This window comes from Sprattus sprattus (assembly GCF_963457725.1).
Source record: "Sprattus sprattus genome assembly, chromosome: 5".
In the NCBI taxonomy this organism is placed as follows: Eukaryota; Metazoa; Chordata; class Actinopteri; order Clupeiformes; family Clupeidae; genus Sprattus; species Sprattus sprattus.
The window spans coordinates 26,416,053-26,436,486 of record NC_137924.1 but is presented as its reverse complement, the minus strand read 5'-3'; the positions used below and the strand labels follow the sequence as shown (position 1 = coordinate 26,436,486).

Below are 20,434 nucleotides of genomic sequence, written 5' to 3'. Positions count from 1 at the left end.
ATACAGTTGGAAGCATAGTTCGCAAGTCCAAAGTTGAAGGAACAGTGGCTAAAATGTTGGGAATTATGATAAAAACCCTTGTAATATTAGTTTCATTGAACTTCTTAAACAGTCCTTGTGCAATTTGTTTATTGCAAACAGCTGATAAATTGTATATTTTGCCAATAAACCTAATGTGCAATGGGGGTTGACAAATTTTGAACTGTATGTTCCTGGTGCCCTGATGGAAATGATGACTTTGACTGGCTGTGTTACACTATCAGAAATGTGAAAGACTGTTAAAAAGTTCAGAGAAGAGATCATTGCCTTGCTCAAACAAGGAAAAGGACACAAAAAGATAGCAAAAGCACCGAATGTCCCTAGAGAGTACCTTCCAGCAGGACAATTATCCCAAGCATACCTCAAAGTCCACCAAGGTTTGGTTTCAGAAGAAGAAATGGAAGATTCTAGAGTAGCAGTCACAGTCGCCTGACTTGAACCCCATCAAAAATCTCTGGTGGGATTTGAAGAATGCGAATGCAAAACGCACACCCAAGAATATTCCTGAACCGGAGGCCATTGCCCATGAGGAATGGTCTGCGATTCCTCAGGAACGCTTCCAGAAGCTGGTGTCTGGCTATGCATCACGTTTGCAGCAGGTCATAACAGCAAAAGGGTGCTCTACTAAGTACTGAAGATGCTTGTCATGAAGGGGTTGAATCATTTTGAGACTCATTCAAAATAGCATTTTGTGTTGAATTTGGATAAAAACCCTTGTAATATTAGTTTTAATGAACTACTTCAACATTTATTGTGTAATTTGTCTATTGCAAACAGCTGAGAAATTGTATATTTTGTCAACTAACCTAATTGGGGATGTGCAACTGGGGTTGAAACATTTTGATTGCAACTGTATGTCCTTGGTGTCCTGATGGAAATGATGACTTTGACTGGCTGTGTTACACTATCAGAAATGTGAAAGACATTGTCTTGCTCAAACAAGGAAAAGGATACAAAAAGATAGCAAAAGCACTGAATGTCCCTAAAGATACAGTTAGAAGCATAGTTTGCAAGTTCAAATTTGAAGGAACAGTGGCTACACTACCTGGACGTGGCAGAAAGAGAGAGCTATCAGCAGCTGCCCTCTGAATAAATACGCCTGCCTGCCAATCCTGACTGAGATTCCCATGCTCTGGAGCACTTCTTCGTACCCAAAAAACTGCTTCAGGCTGCATAAGGACACTCAAGGAGATTTTTCTTTAGAGCACACAAGGAAACTGTCTCAATAGGACACAGACTGTGTTCAGACTTGACTAGGGTAGAGAGGGCAGACTAGGACACCTGTAGTGTAGAGGGAGGACGATAGGCGGACGGCCATGTCGTTGTCGGGAGACGTGTGTGTGGTGACGGGGGCGTGCGGGTTCCTGGGGAAGCATCTGGTCCAGTTGCTCCTGGAAGAGGAGAAGCTGGCTGAGATCCGCCTGCTGGACAAGACTGTCCAACCGGAACTCGTACGGAACCTGGAGGGTAAACTTCATCTTATACCTGAGCAGTGGCAATTTTAGCCAGACATTTCTGGTGGGGCAATTTTGTATGACGTCATGTCATCGTCACAAAAATAGAGCTAGCTGATTATTATATAATGATTTAAGCAATTTGCCTACATGCCCAGGTAAGCAATGGGCAGCATTTTGAGTGGCGGCAGGCAGCAGAAATCCTATTTCAATTACATTTCCAGTGGTGGAAGAAGTACTGAAGTTTAGTACTTAAGTAAAAGTACAAGTACCCAGGAAAATGAAAGTAAAAGTAAAAGTAAAAGTACTACATCAACAATCCTAATTAAGTAAAAAGTAAAAAGTACTCAGTTTTAAATTTACTTTAAAAGTAAAAGTAAACGTACTCACGCAATAGGTTGTCTCTCAATGTCTAGGCTGTGCCATTTTGATAAAGAAATAGCGACTGGTAATAAATGCCTCTACAGATGTCACTACTAGTAATAATTATAAGCAACAACATTTGTTAATTGGAAAGGTTGGTGTACTTATTGGGCCTATTGTCTGTAAAACTGTTCACACTCTATTTTATAATTCTGCAGATGACAAGTTATCTACAAGGGATTATTTGTAAAGTTAATACCATTAAGCCAAATCAATAAAGACACAATTTTGTATCTTTTAATCTTTTATTTAATTGTAAACGTGTAAAAAATGGAAATATGAAAAACAAATGGAGTTGTTAAACTGGTCAATGCAGAGTTTTATGCTCTATTGATTGCAGAAAAGGAAGGAAAAAAACATATTGAGTAACCCAAGACTAGGCATTAAGTTTGCATGCCAGGCAATAACCAGTCAATAAAAAAGGCAAATCTTCACGTTAGCTTGACATTGCTAAACTTCCAGCTTTATCTTACCACTACGTTAAATAAATAATCAAGGTACAATCGTGTAATTTTGATGCTATTGCTGTTTGTCCACATGTATTTTGCTAGATAACAGTATAAAATCATGTCAGTAACCACATACGATATGCAAAAGTCATAGACATTAACTTAGCATAGCAAGAACTCCGCATAACTCGTAGCCTGGTGACACCAGCCTACGTATTTCCGCCTGAATTGATTTCAAGCTCATACTCAGTCTGGCCCAACCCCATTGACAATCGTCTCCAGAACTAAAAATTTTGCAGGACCAATCAGCGAACAGTTCAGAGCTGTGACGCAAAACTCGCCTTGGAGGAAAAGACACGAAAAGCTATCGGAAAAGTTGTCTCAACATCAGAAAATTAAAAGGAGAACAAGAGTATTTTCTTGTAAGTTTTATGATTGGAAAGGACGTCGTAGCTCTTCTCCTAACTGGCTTTGGGAAGAGTTTAATCTACCGAATGCTTACTAAACGTTGCTGATTGGTTAAGGGAACTCCAATGATTTTAAACCTCAAGATAAGCACCCGCCCATCTCGGAAACCAAAATGCATTGGGTTGGCCCAGACTGAAAGACGGAATGAAATAGAGTCACAGGCTGGTAATGGCCAGGCTACATAACTCGACCTGTTTCTCCAAATTTGAAGGCGAATTTTTGAAGGGTAGCAACTCCTTTTTTGAGGTAGACAGGAAACGCACTGAAACCTCCACGAGTTGTTCTTGTGGCCTCTGAACTTGAACATGTCCTCAGATGAGGCTGACTCTCAATCCATGCTGAAAAGTTGTTTGTTAGTCAGGCTGTTTGTCGAATGTTTAAGCAAAACAGGCAAGGCTACCGTAGTGCTGCCAGTGCCAAATACACACTCTGCTGTCATTGGAGCTGATAGAGCCACCTGATTGGCTGAAACGTCCTAAAGCAACGCAATCCATATTTTTGTGTAGGCAACATTTTGGCGAAACTGTGTTCATAAAATGTAACGAATAACGACACATATTGTAGAAATGTAGCGGAGTAAAAGTATAGATAATAGCTGCAAAATGTAACGAAGTAAAAGTAAAAAGTATGCACTATTATTTTTACTTAAGTAAAGTACAGATACGTAAAAATGTAACGAAGTACAGTAACGAAATAAAAATACTTCGTTTCATTCCACCACTGTACATTTCACACGCTTCAGTTCTCAGCGTGACACAAAGATGTTGCCTATAATACAGCAACAAAGTACATAAAATAGATTGCAATAAAATTAAAAGATTAGATATACACAAGCAGTAACGTTATTGGCGTAGATATGTATAATCTGTATGATTTATTTTTTCTTGGTCACAGGTTGCTAGGCAGGTTTTGTGGTGCATATCTAAAACTGCCAGGCAGGTGGACGGGCGGAAGGCATTAGTGTATGTAAGAGAGTGTATGGAGGTGTGGGAAAGGGTTCCGGATGGATTATCATACGTATAACAATTTCCCTTTTGAATATGCAAGCACCCTACATTCTAATCAGAATAGCAGTGGCTCTCTCCACCCTAATGTGGAGACAAGCCATGACCTCTCCTTTCAGTTCTCTGAAGTAGAGGATTCATTCAGAACCCGTCTTTCACATCCCTAATCTCTCTCGATGCTTCAAAAAGAGGTCGGCACAGACCCCTCCTCTCTGCTAGTTCCCTAACTTGGTCCTTGAGGATGAAGGCCATTCATTCAGCCTGTTGCACTACAGAAGCTTTGCTCCTTCAGAGTTTTCAATTGTATGAATTTTTCTTTTTTTTTATCTGCAGCTGAATGGAGTCATTATTGTTTTAGCAAATTGAATTTAAATTTAATTTCATTTAAGACAGAACACTGCTTTTCTATGCAGATATCAAGCACCAAATACAACCGCGGAAAAAAATAAGAGACCACTTCAAAATGATCAGTTTCTCTGGTTTAATTATTTATTGGTATGAGTTAAAGTAAAGTTAACATTTTAGTTTTATTCTATAAACTACTGACAACATTTCTACCAAATTTCAAATAAAAATATTGGGTAACACTTTATAATAACCCTCCATAATAAACCATTTATGAAGCATTTGTTCATAGTTTGTTTATCATTTACAAATCGTTAGCCCAACATTTACAAACCGTAGTAATGTATTTGTAAATGAGTAGTAATGTATTTATGAACCTGTTTTCTAATGATCTATAAGAGTTTTTTATAGGGACATTAGTTAGCGATTTATAAATGAGTATTAATGTATTTACAAACATTTTTCAAATGATTTTCTAATGATCTATAATATCATATATAAGGACATGAGTAAGCTGTTTTGAAATGAGTATAGATGTATTTATGAACATGTTTCAAATGATTTTCTAACGATCTAAAAGATAATTTATAAGGACATTAGTAAGCTATTTGTAAACGAGTAGTCATGTTTCAACATTTTTCAAACCATTTTCTAATTACAGTGCATGAAATGCCCTGTACTGTTATTCCTAGGCTTTTTATTCTTCTTCTGCTTATTATTCTTTGTACCGACTTCTGCGATTAATTCAGCTCGAACCGCTTAAAGTAGAAACTTCATTCAAACTTTGCTGCGAAGGTCTTGTGAAGGACACTTATGCTATGTATTTTTAATTTTTCTGAACTTTATACTTTTTAAGATATTAAAGAAAAACTAATCTAAATTTTCCCATTGACTTACATTGGGCCATTATGACATCATAATAGGGTTATTAAACTGGCTTGCACCTGTGCTTCACTGACACCTGCGCCAATGTTCCAAGGCTCTGTTCCTCTCCATTCAACTGTACTGATTCAACTCTATCCCTCTCATTCTACTTTCTCTCACACTCCATCTCTCTGCTTCACTCCATTTTCTTTTCTTCTTTCAGTATTTTCCCTCTTCACTCTCTCTTTACTGTCTTTATCTGGAGCCAATCTTGTTCACTCTTCTTTCCTTTCTTTTTCTTTCTTCCACCCTTCTTTCTTCTTTCACTCTTCTTTCTTTTCTTCTTTCCTTCTTTCACTCTTCTTTCCTTTTTCCACTCTTCTTTCTTTCTTTCACTCTTCTTTCTTTCCTTCTTCTTCTCTTCCTTCCTTCTTTCACTCTTCTTTCTTTTCTTCTTTCCTTCTTCCACTCTTCTTTCCTTTCTTCAATCTTCTTTCTTTTCTTCTTCCTTTCTTCTTCCCTTCTTTCACTCTTCTTTCTTTTCTTCTTCCACTCTTTTTCCTTTCTTCACTCTTTCCTTTCTTCTTTCCTTCTTCCACTCTTCTTTCCTTTCTTCACCCTTCTTTCCTTCTTCCACTCTTCTTTCCTTCTTTTACTCTTCTTTCCTTCTTTTACTCTTCTTTCCTTTATTCTTTCCATCTTTAAGATTATAAGATCATTATTAAGGTATATAATAATGGTCTGCTCACATTTTGTAAATAATTTACAAATTATTAAGCAAGCAAGTTTCAATGAGTTAGTAATGATTCATAATATCATTTATAAGGTATGTGCTGATGGTCTGCTCACCATTTATGGGTCATCATGAATAATCTTTGTCATGCATAAGCTATCGTCCAATTCATACGTGAAATAATATATGTGAGCACATGTAACACCTTAGTTTATGCTTAATATAGGTTTTTAGAAACCATTTACTTACCATTAGTAAAATGTTTTGCATGGGTTGATATAAAGTGGGCATTGTCTATACTTTATAAGCATTTACAAATGGCCAGTAACTGAGGAACATACTATAGAAACCATTTACTTACCATTAGTAAAGTGTTTTGCATGGGTTGATATGAAGTTGGCACTGTCTATACTTTATAAGCATTTACAAATGGCCCGTTACTGAGGAACATACTATATAAACCATTTACTTATCATTAGTAAAGTGTTTTGCATGGGTTGATATAAAGTTGGCACTGTCTATACTTTATAAGCATTTACAAATGGCCTGTTACTGAGGGACATGCCATTAGTCGACACTTCTGCAGCAAAACTCCAAAAATGACCTCAAACGTTAGGTTGTTAAACATATCAATGGCAAAAACACACAACACAGCATTGAGGGAATGAAGTGAAATTGGAAAGCATTTATTTAAAAAACTATAAATTCACATTTAAACATTCTAATATGCTAAACACAACAGCAAAAACAACAATGGAACTTTAAATAAGGGGATTAGCCAGTTTTTTTTATTTATTATAGACTCTTTATATGCTTTTAATATGGTTACAATGCTTTAGTCTTCCTCCAGGGCATCCTTACACCTCTGTGTAAAACTAGAGAGCTCCTCCTTTTGGGGGGCGCTCTCTTTGAGCTCTTCATAGGAGGAAGAGGAGTCGGAAGAAGAGTCGGATGACGCGTTGGAGGAATCAGGCCCTGACTTGGATGAAGCGCTTGAGTCGGTTCTCTGCGACTGACTTTTCTTCGCCTCTTGTTGACTGCCCTTGTCCTTTTTTCTTGCTGCTTAAAACAGACAATGACCGAGGATGATTAGTGGAAAATATAGGCATGTGGGTGGTACTAGTGTGATGGTCTTTGGAAGATAGTTTTCTGAGTTGAAAATCATCCCGTTACTGTTTTTTGTTTTATTATTTACTGTATTAAAAATATCATAATGAGTTAGTTATTATTAATTAAAGTTTGGCTTTCTGTAGAATAAACAAATACATAATACAGAAAATAAATATACATATGGAGCAACCTGTACCAATATCCTTAATATTTAACAATATACATAATTACATAGTAATTATTAATTATTTATAATATATAATTCACCATTGTGCAATTACATATTAATCATTTTTAATATATAATTCACTATTATGCAATATACAGATTTGCTATGCAAACAACTGAAATAATAATTGTAATACCAATCACCTGCACTAGTGTATTATAAACACTAGAATTACAATGCAGTTACATAAATATACCACAAAATGGCGCTCTAAGACCACAAATGGAAAATACAGGCATTGCCTGGGAGTCTAAACTCTAGCTACCACCACGATCCGAACACGTGGATCTCCGTGGTACAGTGTAGGAGACAGGCCAGAACAGGTCGATGCAAACGTACGTGAGGAAATGACTAGTATTAAACCACTAGTGTGTTAATCAAAATAAACACGAAGAGAGTCATGCTAGCAGGAACATACAATTATGCACTTACATCATCAGTAACGCATACGGAAACACAATGTTAACTTTATGTTAGCATAAGAGATTATAAGCACGTGGTATTAGACCATGAAGGCACGTATGGGCTGGCACGAAAAGGTTTCAAGTTCCCAAGTGTATTGTCAAATATGGCAAATTGACTCACTCATAGCCAGTTGTTCCCTCTGGAAGTCCCTCTTTTTAGTCATGCTTCAGCATCTGCTGCCAGTCCATCTCCAGCTCATGGCACAGTCTAGTTGACGTCAATTGGGCATTAGGAGCGAGTGTGGTCTTAGCTAAATGTTTGGGGGAAAGAATACAACTTTTTAATAAAAATTTTCACACCGCTAATTTCCAATAATGAAGGTTAATCATATGCAAATTCAGCAAGAAGGGAAATAGTTTTGTTCGTCTAAGGTTACCAGCTAGGTAGTAAATATCAAAATATGGACATTAATGCCTATCGGAACGACACTCAGGCGTGAGACAGCTGAACACGTTGATGCTAACTATCAATAGCTGTCAATAGGCAAGCTAGCTAGCTAGCTCTTACAGCTGGTTAGCTAGCTTACCACCGAGGCTCTCATGTGCATAAGCTTGGCTTGCAACTTACCGGCGGAAGACGTTCCCGCCGCATCCTCCTCAACCGATTCGTCTACGGCAGGGGTATTCCTTGCCGAGCTCATTGTGTGCAACACGTCTATAAGCACATCTCATCTCTGCAACAAGTTGACATTTGTGTGCCGACTCCCTCGTTTGATGAATCTAGTACCCACCTGATTGGCTGCCCCCCGCTGTAGGAACATGAATGGGTTTTAAATCAAAGTAATTCGTGTTACATGTTTAATTTTTTTTATGCATGACAAAGATTATTCATGATGACCCATAAATGGTGAGCAGACCATCAGCACACATACCTTATAAAGGATATTATGAATCATTACTAACTCATTGAAACTTGCTTGCTTAATCATTTGTAAATTATTTACAAAATGTGAGCAGACCATTATTATATACCTTAATAATGATCTTATAAATTATTAGAAAATGGTTTGAAAAATGTTCATACAAACACGACTACTCGTTTACAAATAGCTTACTAATGTCCTTATAAATGATCTTTTAGATCGTTAGAAAATCATTTGAAACATGTTCATAAATACATCTACACTCATTTATAAATCGCTAACTAATGTCCTTATAAAAAACTCTTATAGATCATTAGAAAACAGGTTCATAAATATATTACCACTCATTTACAAATACATTACTAACGTTTGTAAATGTTGGGGTAACGATTTGTAAATGATAAACAAACTATGAACAAATGCTTCATAAATGGTTTATTATGGAGGGTTATTATAAAGTGTTACCAAATAGGGTCATTTAGAGCATTTATTTGCAGAAAAATGACAATTGGTAAAAATAAATTAAATGTTTTCAGATCTCGAATAATGCAAAGAAAACAAGTTCATATTCATTTTTAAACTACACAAAACTAATGCTTTAACTTAGGAAGAGCTCAGATATCAATATCTGGAAACACTGCATCTTTTTTGTTATTTTGACCAATTGTCATTTTTCTGCAAATAATGCTCTAAATGACAGTATTTTTATTTGAAATTCGGTAGACATGTTGTCAGTAGTTTATAAAATGAAACAAAAATGTTAATTTTACTCAAACACATACCAATAAATAGTAAAACCAGAAAAAACTGATAATTCTTTTAAAGTGGTCTCTTAATTTTTTCCGCGGCTGTATATCATGTTAAGCAATCTTTTTTGTTGGAATGTGAAGTTGATTTAGAGTAACTATGTCATCTGCTTACAAGCTGCTTTATTCATTTGTAAAAATCATCATTTACTGAACATGCACCAGATAGATCTCAGATTATTGAGATTGGATTGATTAACTGGTTGATTGACTGGTTGATGGTGCGTTTGTCATTAAATGATTTCAGACAAAAGGGGTGAGACGACTGTCAGCGTGTTTGAAGGGGACATCAGGAATGCTGATCTACTCAGAAGAGCCTGTCAGGGAGCATCCATTATCTTCCACACTGCCTCCATCATCGACGTCACGGGAAGAGTGGATGAAAGTGAACTCCATGGAGTCAATGTCAAAGGTACAGAAGAGCAAGTGGCAGTTATTGTCACAGGTGATACGGGGAAGTATTGAGCAATATACTGTATAGTACAAAAACCTTCCCAGAATGCCTTTACTTAAACGAGCATGAAATCTGTCCAGGGCAATCCCTAAACTCAAAATTACAGACATATATGAAAAGCGTCTGCCAAATCACTGAATGTAAATGCTAACTTTCAGGGTAGTTGATGTTACTTCTATAACAAAACTCTGTACTGCTGCTTTAAAGTCCTGCAGAGAGCGTCTTGGTTAATTCTGTGTCTCTCAGGGACCCAGATGCTTCTGGAAACATGCATCCAGGAGAACGTGTGCTCCATCATCTACACCAGCAGCTTAGAGGTGGCTGGCCCCAATCCACGTGGCGACCCCATTGTCAACGGAGACGAGGAGACCCCTTACTCCGCCTGCCTGAAGAGTCCGTACAGCAGGACCAAGAAGGAGGCTGAGGAGCTGTGCCGTCAGGCCCAGGGGAAGGTGCTCCGAAACGGGGGCCGCCTCGCCACCTGCACCCTGCGTCCCATGTACATCTTTGGCGCTGGCTGCCGCTTCACACTGGGCCACATGCGTGACGGGATCCGCAACGGCAATGTGCTGAGGCGGATGTCCCCTCGCGAGGCGCTCGCCAACCCCGTGTTCGTGGGGAACGTGGCCTACGCTCACCTCCAGGCCGCCCGGGCCCTGCGGGACCCCGGGAGGAGGGCGCTGGTCGGCGGGAACTTCTACTACGTGGCGGACGACACGCCGCCAGTAAGCTACTCTGACTTGCACCACGTCGTGCTGGCACCGCTGGGCTTCGACATCCAGGAACGGCCCACCCTGCCGTTCCCCGTCCTCTACCTCTTCTGCTTCCTCATGGAGATGCTGCAGATGATGCTCCGACCTTTCATGCGATTCACCCCGCCCTTAAACAGGCATCTTCTGATGATGCTGAACACAAAATTCTCGTTCTCCTACCAGAAGGCCAAGAGGGATTTGGGATACACACCGCGATACGGCTGGGAGGAGGCTCGCAAGATCACCACTGATTGGCTGGCCTTAATGCTGGCCAAGGACAGAGCACAAATGAAAGCCAAATGATTTAAAATGTTTAAAAAGAAACCAGTCAGTCTAAATGGGTACATTGTTTTGCTAGACCGCACTGAAAGAAGTTTTGACTGTTAACATCAATTCATGGTTAGGGTTAGGGTCAGGGATTGGGTTTGGTCAAGTCGATGTTCAGTAAACAATTAGAAAGACTGAACTTGAATTTCAACAAACAATCTGTAAAAGTCTCTGTACCTATGTGGACAATCCAAATAAAGTTACCCAATTTACATCTACAGCAATTGACATTTATTTGAGGAAAAGTTTGAATGTAATTATATTCTGTTTAAGAACAATATTAAACGGTGTGGCAATATTTTGGTCTACATTTGTCTTTAAACAAAGTCTATTACTTTCCACTTTACCAACAGAAATGTGAAAAAGATCCTTTTGGAAAAGAACGGTACTATTTTCTAAATTTGCCTCGGGATTAATGAAGTACCCATCTATCTATCTATCTATTTATTTATCTATCTATCTATTTACATTCAGTTAGCAGACGCTTTGGTCCAAAGTGACGTACAAGGGAGACAACAATCAAGCTATGAGCAATTTATTGTTACACTAATAGACCTAGTGTAACAATAAATGCTATTTTACATAAGAAATAGAAAAAATTTGGGTGGCATACTTACTTGCTGTTTTGGAAGGAAAAATAGATAAGGAGTCAATTTTGATATCGATGGACCATCTCTCTCACCCGTGGGACGTGGAGAAATACCACCCCTCAGTGGCACGCGCTTCTTCAAAGAACCAGCAGTCCAGGAGTGCTGGGTGAAAGTGTGAGTATGTATGTATGAATGAATTAACCGGGGTTGTATGCTGTAACAGAGGGTACATTTGTGTACCGCGCTAGGACATGGATCGTAAAGGTTATAAAACAGGTGAACGGTGACAATGGTGAATTAAATGTGATGTGTTAATATACCTCGGGAAAACCGCGTTGCAGCCATGTAAATGCGTACGTGCTTGAGCTCGCGCCAAACTCACACAGCCACCCATGCACACAGCCATGTGTGTGTGTGTGTGTGTGTGTGTGTGTGTGTGTGTGTTTGTGTCTCTCTCTCCTGCCCTTGCGGTCAACGATATTAAATTCACTTTCCCGCTCTTACGGGGCGACGTGATATTAATAACTCCATGTTACGGTAGTATATTAGGTGGTCCGTGGTGCAGTTTCGAGCAAGAATGAGATCAAGGTCTTTTCCCGCTTTGTAAGTTGGAGGAGTGGGGACCTGTAGGTCAAATGATTGAACCAGGGTCCGGAAGTCAGCTGAGTTTGGATTGTCAAGCATTGTTTTCAGGTTTTATCCATGTCTCATTGAGAGCTGAGCTCTAAGGAGAGGTGGTTGGCATAACCAGAAATGAAAGCGGCTTTGTTGACTGCAGACTGACAGTTCCACAGGCCAACAGAGAAGGAGGTTATAGCAGATGAGGTTTGCTGAAGTGAGCAGAGGTTACCCAGGTTGCGCTGCCTTCTGTTATGCCGAGGCCTTCTGTGATAACCAGGGTCCACAGAGATGCTGTAGCGACACCACAGAACCACAGACTTGTTCGCAATAAATGTGTTAAATGAATGTGTGGGCCTTAGCTATGTCAGTTCTTTTAAATTAGTGTATACAGTAGTACCATTTCACAACATTAAACATATGCTTAAGAAACACAATACACTCAAACACATAAGCAAAATAGACAAACACAAACTTAACATGTAAACAGAAATTCAGGGAGATGTGGTCCAAGTCCAAAAGTCGGATGGTGATCGCTGAATGTCGTCATTCAGTCCTAGCCTTATCAAAATAGTCATATATTACCTTTGGAGATCTGGTGTACTGCAGGTCTGCAGGTTGTGTTAATGTAAAGTTGCCATACCCCGTCAGAAGCGGCATGCCTATATGGCTATGTTTACTATGCAAAATGCCCCTTACAATTCATAAACTTTCTCATTAGAAAATGAAATGTATGTCCTATCAGGGAGATGTGGTCGGAGTCCAAAAGGCGGAAGGTGAACGCTAAATATCATCATTCAGTCCTACCCTTTTCAAAATGGTCATCTACACTGAGATCCATGTGCACTGCATGGATCTGCACTAAAGCACTACGGTCACATCAATTTACTGTTGCCTTTGTGTGAAATCACTGCCCAGAAGGAACGTCCAAGTGGCTTTTCACTTTCATGTGCAAGGTGGTTGTCTTTGCAGTAGCTTCACAGAGACGGTCCACAGGCTTTAAGATGAACACATGAACTCACTCATACATAACAATCTTAATCATCTGGCACGTCTGCATCCTTTTGTTTTCAAATGAGTCATGAGTCAGGAACCATGCGCTTTTAATCCTTTGGTAGTTTTGGACTTAATCTCCTCTTACCCTAATTCTAATTACACACAACACAAAACGATTATTTTTTCACAACAAAAACACACCCGCACAAATGCAACACAGGGGGTCGGTCGACACAACTCCCTCATATGTGACCTACCGTCTGGACCACGGTGCAGTTCTCACACTCGCCAATGAGACAGATGTTGCAAGAGACACTAGGACCATAGCGGTGCTGGAACAAAAGTCCAGCAGCTGAGTGCAAACAAACAGAGCCTTTCAGAGCCAATGAGAGCATTGGAACGGACAGCTGCAAGAATCCAAATGGCACTTGTTTGTTTGTCTTCGCTCTGCTGCCGGTACAGGGTCCTCCCTTAGGGTATGGGATAGAAATGTGACTGAGTCTCCTGAAGATACCTTTTTAATGGATGTGTGATGTGTTTTTTCACCATATGAATTTCTCTCACTGCACCTTTAAATGGATTTTGTACTATGTTTCTCTGCAGATTGCTAAATCCGACGATAAGAAGATTGTAAAAGTGTTCGGTCACTTTTTCTATGAAGAGACTGGCATTTGCTTGGACCAAAGGAAGCGGATAACTTGGTTGTTCAATTAAGACATTAAAAGGAATGTTCCCTAAAACAAGTATTTCATAATTCATTCTTTCTGATATTCATTTGAATCAAACTTCGTTTGACCCAGAGAATGGCCTGGAAATTCAACTCAACAACGACTTTACTCAGCTTCCTGTTAGTCTGTGTGTCTACTGTACTGGGTAAGTACACCAGAACTCTGGCAACTCCTGTCTGCCAGAAATACTTCCTTTTACCATGGACGTGTATAAACCAGATCAAAATTGTCAGACGAGCTGATCTGTTTCAGGAAAATTCCTACAGATGTGACTATAACGTATATGACTGAGTGGGAGGAAAGGTTTCAGAGGTGTGGGAGAACGGTGTTAGCGACCAGCCCTTTAGACATGTTGAACAGTTCAGGTTATTGATGAAGTCCGAGTAAGCCAATGCCAAAACCACCCACTCAAACTTTCTGGGAATGGAATTACACAATAACTGTTCTAACTGTACTTGCCAAACTGCCTCTGACGGGAAGCGATAGTCTACAGAGTCAGTCAGCGAGCATATTTTCTGTACAGTGCACGTTGCATGTTTTTATTTTATAGTTACAGAACAAATTACTGATTACTGACAAATTAATGTGAAGCATGGGATTAAAGACTGCCTTGTGATCAATCAACAGCAGAAAATGGAATTAAGATTTGAGACTAACAAGTATTTTTCCCCTATCAGTCAATAGCACGAGATTGTATGTTTTGGAGCTGCATAACGAAACAGGGGCTGGGGAATTTGTACTCTTGATTCGCTACTTTACTGCTTCTTTAATTTATAAAATAAACAACAGTGAAGAATCAACAGTGAGAAGGGCCTTTTTTAATTCTCAGAGTAGAAAACAAAGTGGTAGTTGTTGAACAGAGAGAATTTAATCAGTGCGTCACAAAACACTCCATAGCTCTATCCTACCTCTGCGCTAATCTGGTCTTGACTAAAATAACTTAATTTACTAATTTCTTATTAATCGCTCTTTAGGAGCTTCAATCGCTCACGAAAATCGAATGACAACAAAGAGTCTTTTGAGAAAAAAATTGTTAATTATAAAAATCTACGTATGAAAAATCATACAACTTTACCAATCTCCTCTTGTTGACATTCGTCCCCCCCATCCAGCAGGTGGCGATGAGGTGCCCCGGTCTGAGTGTGTGGGGTTCAACCACACCACCTGGCAGGAGTACAGAGAGGGGCCCAAGTTGCAGCTGCAGTACCTGCTGCTCACACGCAGGAATGCTGACTGCGCCAGCCTCTTCACACACGATTCCCTGAACGAAACACACTCCAGCACACATTTCAATGCCTCACTCCCCACTAAAATCATCATCCACGGCTTCAGGTGAGAGAGGGCAAGGAGCTGCCTGTCTACCTGTGGCCATCCCCGGAGCTGTGTGTGTGTGTGTGTGTGTGTGTGTGTGTGTGTGTGTGTGTGTGTGTGTGTGTGTGTGTGTGTGTGTGTGTGTGTGTGTGTGTGTGTGTGTGTGTGTGTGTGTGTGTGTGTGTGTGTGTGTGTGTGTGTGTGTGTGTGTGTGTGTGTGTGTGTGTGTGTGTGTGTGTGTGTGTGTATGTGTCAGAGTTGTGTACAACATTTGTGGCATTTCAGAGCTGATTGGCCCAAACACACTGTTTCTCTGTTAGGGGATGATGCCTCAGAACCATACTCTCTCCAATGCTTTAATCTTCTTTTTCCTTTGGGCTGCATTTTCTCAAATAGACTCTCTCTCAATCCTCTCTCTCTCTCTGTCTGCCTGTCTCTCTCTCTATATATATATATCAATTCAATGCAAATTGCTTTATTAGCATGACTGCATACAATACAAAATTGCCCAAGCATATTTACACAAAATATACAATTGAAATGAACATAAATAAATAAAACAAGCAATAAGCAGTAACAATACAAATGGCAAGCGGAACAAGAGGAACTATATAAGGTAACATAGGATATAAACAGATAACAAGTTAATAATTAATTAATAAACATTAAATATTAGCCATGTGGGACAGGGGGTTCACAGAACTGTGAAACTCATGGCAGGCTGCTACATATCTTGCTGCCAGTCTTAAGCAGTCCTCCCTCTCTCCTAGTAGAGCCGTGAGTCTCTCCAGATCATTTTGATGAAGCAACTCTGGGAATATTTGTATTATTTTTGCAAAATATTGGTCTCTAAGACTTTGGTATTAGTTGCAGTGAATAAGGGCATCTCTGTCTCTACTGCTCCCTGGTTATAGTAAGAACACAACCTCTGCTCTCTCGGCATCCAGGTCTGTCTGTGCCGGCCTACTTCTACTGCCAGGTTGTGCTCAGTCTGTATTTAGTTAGTGTTCTCCTCAGTTTTGTATCAGACACTGTTTTCAAGTAGGTTGCCACAGTGTACTGTCTGTTAAGATATACATATGTTTCCAGTTTGTTCTGGGATTTTGTTAGTTTTGCCAAGTGATCTCTGTATTTTCTGTCACCATAATTTGGTTTGGTCTAATTATATGTGAGCCTTTAGGCTGAGGTGATGGTGGTGTAATGTCCTGAGTGTTTGATGGTTCACCCAGCCTTGGACTTTGTAGGAAAAGGAGAATGGGTCACTTGTTTTGATGTGTTTACTAAAGTTTAGGGCTCGTTTGTAAATACTTAACAGTAGAGGATATTCACCTAATTCAGCTCTACATGCAGAGTTGGGAGCTTTACTCTGCACCCGGAGGATAATTTTGGAAGACTGTGTATGCAGGATTGCAATGGGATGTTTGTCGCATTTTGTCCAGTCTTGTTGAGTTTGTGTATCCCACACCTCGCTGCCATATAATGCAATGGGTTTGATGATTGAATTCCATTGATTTGAATATTTTCAATATCCTCTCTCTCTCTCTCTCTCGCTCTCTCTCTGTCTGTGATTCTCTTTCTCTCTCTCTCTCTGTCTCTCTCTCTCTCTCTCTCTCTCTCTCTCTATCTGCCTCTCTCTCTCTCTCTCTCGCTCTCTCTCTCTCTCTCGCTCTCTCTCTATCTCCCTCTCTCTCTCCCTCTGTCTGTGATTCTCTTTTTCTCTCTCTCTCTGTCTCTCTCTCTATCTCCCTCTCTCTCTGTCTCTGTCTCTCTCTCTCTCTCTCTCTATCTCTATCTCTGTCTCTCTCTCAGGGCTTTGGGCAGTAAACCTTCCTGGGTGATGGCTTTGGCTCAGGCCCTGCTCAGGGCAGGGGACGTGAACGTCCTGGTGGTGGACTGGGTGTACACCGCCTCCTTCGCCTACAACCGGGTTGTGGAGAACTACAAGGAGGTTGCCATAGATATATCAGTTATCATTAACCATCTCAGGGTGAGAGTCCACCAAATTAGGTCCTCTGATTAAAGAGAATAGAACTCAATGCATAAGATAGATACATAGTATCTGCATATACACTCACAGTCTGTTTTGGTTGTTTATTGTTCTTCTGTTTTGTTGTTTGTTTGTTGTTGGTTTGTTGTTTGTTTTGTTTGTACATTACTCTCCCCTCCTCATGAGCCAGAACCATGGGAGTACACTGGAGTCGTTCCACTTCATCGGGGTGAGCCTGGGAGCCCACGTGGCAGGATTCGTAGGAACACTATTCGAAGGAAAGCTGGGCAGGATCACAGGTACCAAGACTGTCTACTACAGCATCTGCTGTGTTTCTGAATCTGCTTCATGCTCAGGAAGATAATTTATTGGTGTAGTCTGTTGATAGATGTTGTAGATCCAGATGTTGTAGATGTAGATGTTGTAGATCCAGATGTTGTAGATGTAGATGTTGTAGATCCAGATGTTGTAGATGTAGATGTTGTAGATCCAGATGTTGTAGATCCATCCACATGTTGTTGATGCAGATGTAGTCTTCTGAGGCTTTCACTCCCATTTGCTATTCCAAATGGCGTAGGCAATTATGGACAAACCAAGGCATACCATCCACTTTTCAAATGCAATGGACTGTGGTTTTTTTACGTTAAGTTGTCAGTTTGAGCCGTTGCTTGTCTTGGTTTCCCACATAACTCCGGCATCCGCACAATAGTCTGAGTGACAACAACAATCAGGTCTGCTGAATCCTTTGGGAGATCTCACTTTTGAGGAGGAAAATAAATGTAAACAAACATGCATGATGCATGAAGACGTCCACATCTAACTCACACGGTTTCGCCTTGCACGCTGAACATTCCCACAATATCTCATGCCACCTTGATAAAACGATCCAGATTTTGACACTATCAGTCACTTTCTGGGAACTGACGTCATGACCTTGCTAATCACTAATGCGAGAAGATTTCGCTGAAACAAAGATTTATTTTTGTCATAAATCAACGGCTCCCACAGCCCCCAACCGGCACACATTAGCCTAGTGACAGACTGGCTCTGTGCGTCTTTGGCTCTGGGAGCCGAAAGGGAGGAGGCTGCCCCCTCATTACCATTGACTGAGGAGAGACCGATGGCCTTGATGGGGCCGAAACAGGCTTCTGAGTGTCCGGAACAAGGACAAACACTCAGCCAGACAATGAGGGTCACTACAGATCACTCTTCAGTTCGTTGTGTGTGTGTGTGAGTGTGTATGTATGAGAGAGAGTGTGTGAGTATGTGTGAGAGAGAGAGAGTGTGTGAGTGAGTGAGTGAGTGTGTGTGTGTGTGTGTGTGTGTGTGTGTGTGTGTGTGTGTGTGTGTGTGTGTGTGTGTGTGTGTGTGTGTGTGTGTGTGTGTGTGTGTGTGTGTGTGTGTGTGTGTGTGTGTGTGTGTGTGTGTGTGTGTGTGTGTGTATGAGTGAGTGAGTGTGTGTATGTATGTGTTTGTGTGTGTGACTGTGTGTGTGTGTGAGAGAGAGAGACAGAGAGAGAGAGAGTGTGTGTGTGTGTGTCTGTGTGTGTGTTTTGTGTGTATGTGTGTTAGTTGTGGGAGCTGGTGTTTGTATGTGTGTGTGTGTGTTGCTTGGGGGGAGTGTGAAAGAGGCTTTCAAAAAGAGAGACAACAACAGCAGCTGTATCTTGCCAAGTTTGAGAGGGGTAAAGGGTGTCGGGGGAGTACAAAGAGGCCAGACAAACAAAAACAACTGTCCAGAATGTTCTGCCAGAATTGCTTTACTCACCACAGTAGGTCGACGCTTGTCCAGCTATTATTCTTATAAAAAAAGGCCAGCACTGACAATAGGATAGCAATGTTTGTGACATTATGAAAGCACCATAGACGTCGACTTGATACTTGATAGATTTCCTGTAGTGTATGTCCAAATATATTAATACTTATTTACATACACATGTCCATATGAGTCCCCTGTTCTCATGGGCCCCCTGGTTAGGTCTGGACCCAGCAGGGCCGATGTTTAAAGGGAACGATGTGTACGACCGACTGGACCCTTCTGATGCTCTGTTTGTTGAGGCCATCCACACCGATTCGGACTGTAAGAAAATGTAGTTAACTGCATCAGACATAACATAAGTACATAAAGTTAACATAAAGCTTGGCTTAAATGCGAACATTTACATGTTTACATTTACATTTTTATGCTTTGTTAATTGCAGTCTTTGTTTTGAATAATAGTAACTTGGATGGTTCATTAATTATGATGTTTAATAACTAAATGCTAACTCTTTTAATGAGTTTGAAGCTTGTACATTAACATCATGATGCCCTAATAACATCATTCATAAATAACTGCTTATTCAACGGAAATTCACTCACGTGGTAGATTTCGGTATCTCCATCCCTGTTGGGCATGTTGACTTCTTCCTAAATGGGGGTATGGACCAGACAGGATGTGCTCGCTCAAGGTTCGCATCAAGTAAGTACAGATTGGTTTACTTTTGTGTACAGCAGTTTTGAATGTGTAATCATGTGCCAAAATTCATAGTAGGATTGTGTAAACATTTTTTAAGGAATAGGAATCCAGCTCCCTGACTAATCTATCCGTGGTATAAATAATCATTCAGCTGGTTTAGTCCCTACCTTATTTCTGCCTTAGTACGCACGTATGTTGTCAGTTCTTATCTATTTCCCAGTGTATGGCTATGTGATCTGTGACCACATGAGGGCGCTGCACGTCTACATAAGCGCACTGAACGGCACATGCTCCCTGATGGGTTTCCCGTGCTCCAGTTACGATGACTTCCTAGCGGGAAACTGCTTAGATTGCCAGAGTACTTTTGATGGGAACTGTCCTCGCATCGGTAATGAAATATGAAAACGAATGTGAACACTGTAATGTATTAGTTATTTGTTGACGTTTGTGGTGGAGTTGGGTAAGCTTTGTGAAAAGGTAACTGTAAAAGAGTTGGCTAATATAGGCCTGCCTGCATATTAAATCATATGACATATTATTATTTATTTATTGTTGCACAAAAGTAGCCACATTTCATGGTAGAAATCTAAATTCTTTCAACACATCAGATTTATGACAACATAGAGTTGTGGACAACCTCTAGTCCCATATCCTAATTATAAAGAAGTGGGGCTAATTAAATAATTAAGTTCAATTTAACAGTCTCATCCAGTCTTGCCTTATAGTCATTACATCCATAATTTACTGTTACTGTTATAAGGTAACTTACCGAAACCTCAGACTATGCTCAAGGTCCTTTTCCATGTCTCACTGTCTAAGCAAGTAGTCAAGTATGTAGATCAGAGTCAGTTTGCCTAGCGTGCTGCTTATGTAGGTGGAGATACAATGTCAAACTGATAGGGTTTCTCAGCCCTAATGTATACCAAAGGCATTTGATGTCATTGTGCTTTGTGTGTGTGTGT

General features: G+C 40.2%; 2 protein-coding genes across 5 annotated transcripts in view; both read left to right on the top strand.

Moving 5' to 3' along the window:
- Nucleotides 1-1,355: 1,355 nt before the first annotated feature.
- LOC308365367 (3 beta-hydroxysteroid dehydrogenase/Delta 5-->4-isomerase-like) lies at nt 1,356-10,760 on the top strand (the record flags this gene model as incomplete). Its single annotated transcript, XM_080838760.1, has 3 exons — nt 1,356-1,506; nt 9,499-9,663; nt 9,952-10,760. 3 exons carry the CDS (start codon nt 1,356-1,358, stop codon nt 10,758-10,760), a joined length of 1,125 nt encoding a protein of 374 aa, XP_080694886.1.
- Nucleotides 10,761-13,386: 2,626 nt separating this feature from the next.
- Nucleotides 13,387-20,434, top strand: part of pla1a (phospholipase A1 member A) — a 10,341-nt gene continuing 3,293 nt past the window's right edge. The window contains exons 1-8 of one of the 4 annotated variants that reach the window (XM_080839964.1): nt 13,387-13,464; nt 13,592-13,861; nt 14,832-15,048; nt 16,837-17,014; nt 17,205-17,313; nt 18,993-19,094; nt 19,383-19,475; nt 19,675-19,860. In XM_080839964.1, the coding sequence (XP_080696090.1) occupies nt 13,792-13,861; nt 14,832-15,048; nt 16,837-17,014; nt 17,205-17,313; nt 18,993-19,094; nt 19,383-19,475; nt 19,675-19,860 (955 nt within the window). In that variant the 5' untranslated portion in view covers nt 13,387-13,464; nt 13,592-13,791. Of the gene's footprint in view, nt 13,465-13,591; nt 13,862-14,828; nt 15,049-16,836; nt 17,015-17,204; nt 17,314-18,992; nt 19,095-19,382; nt 19,476-19,674; nt 19,861-20,434 lie in introns of all 4 variants that reach the window. The other 3 variants (XM_080839965.1, XM_080839963.1, XM_080839966.1) reach the window with 3 other exon arrangements.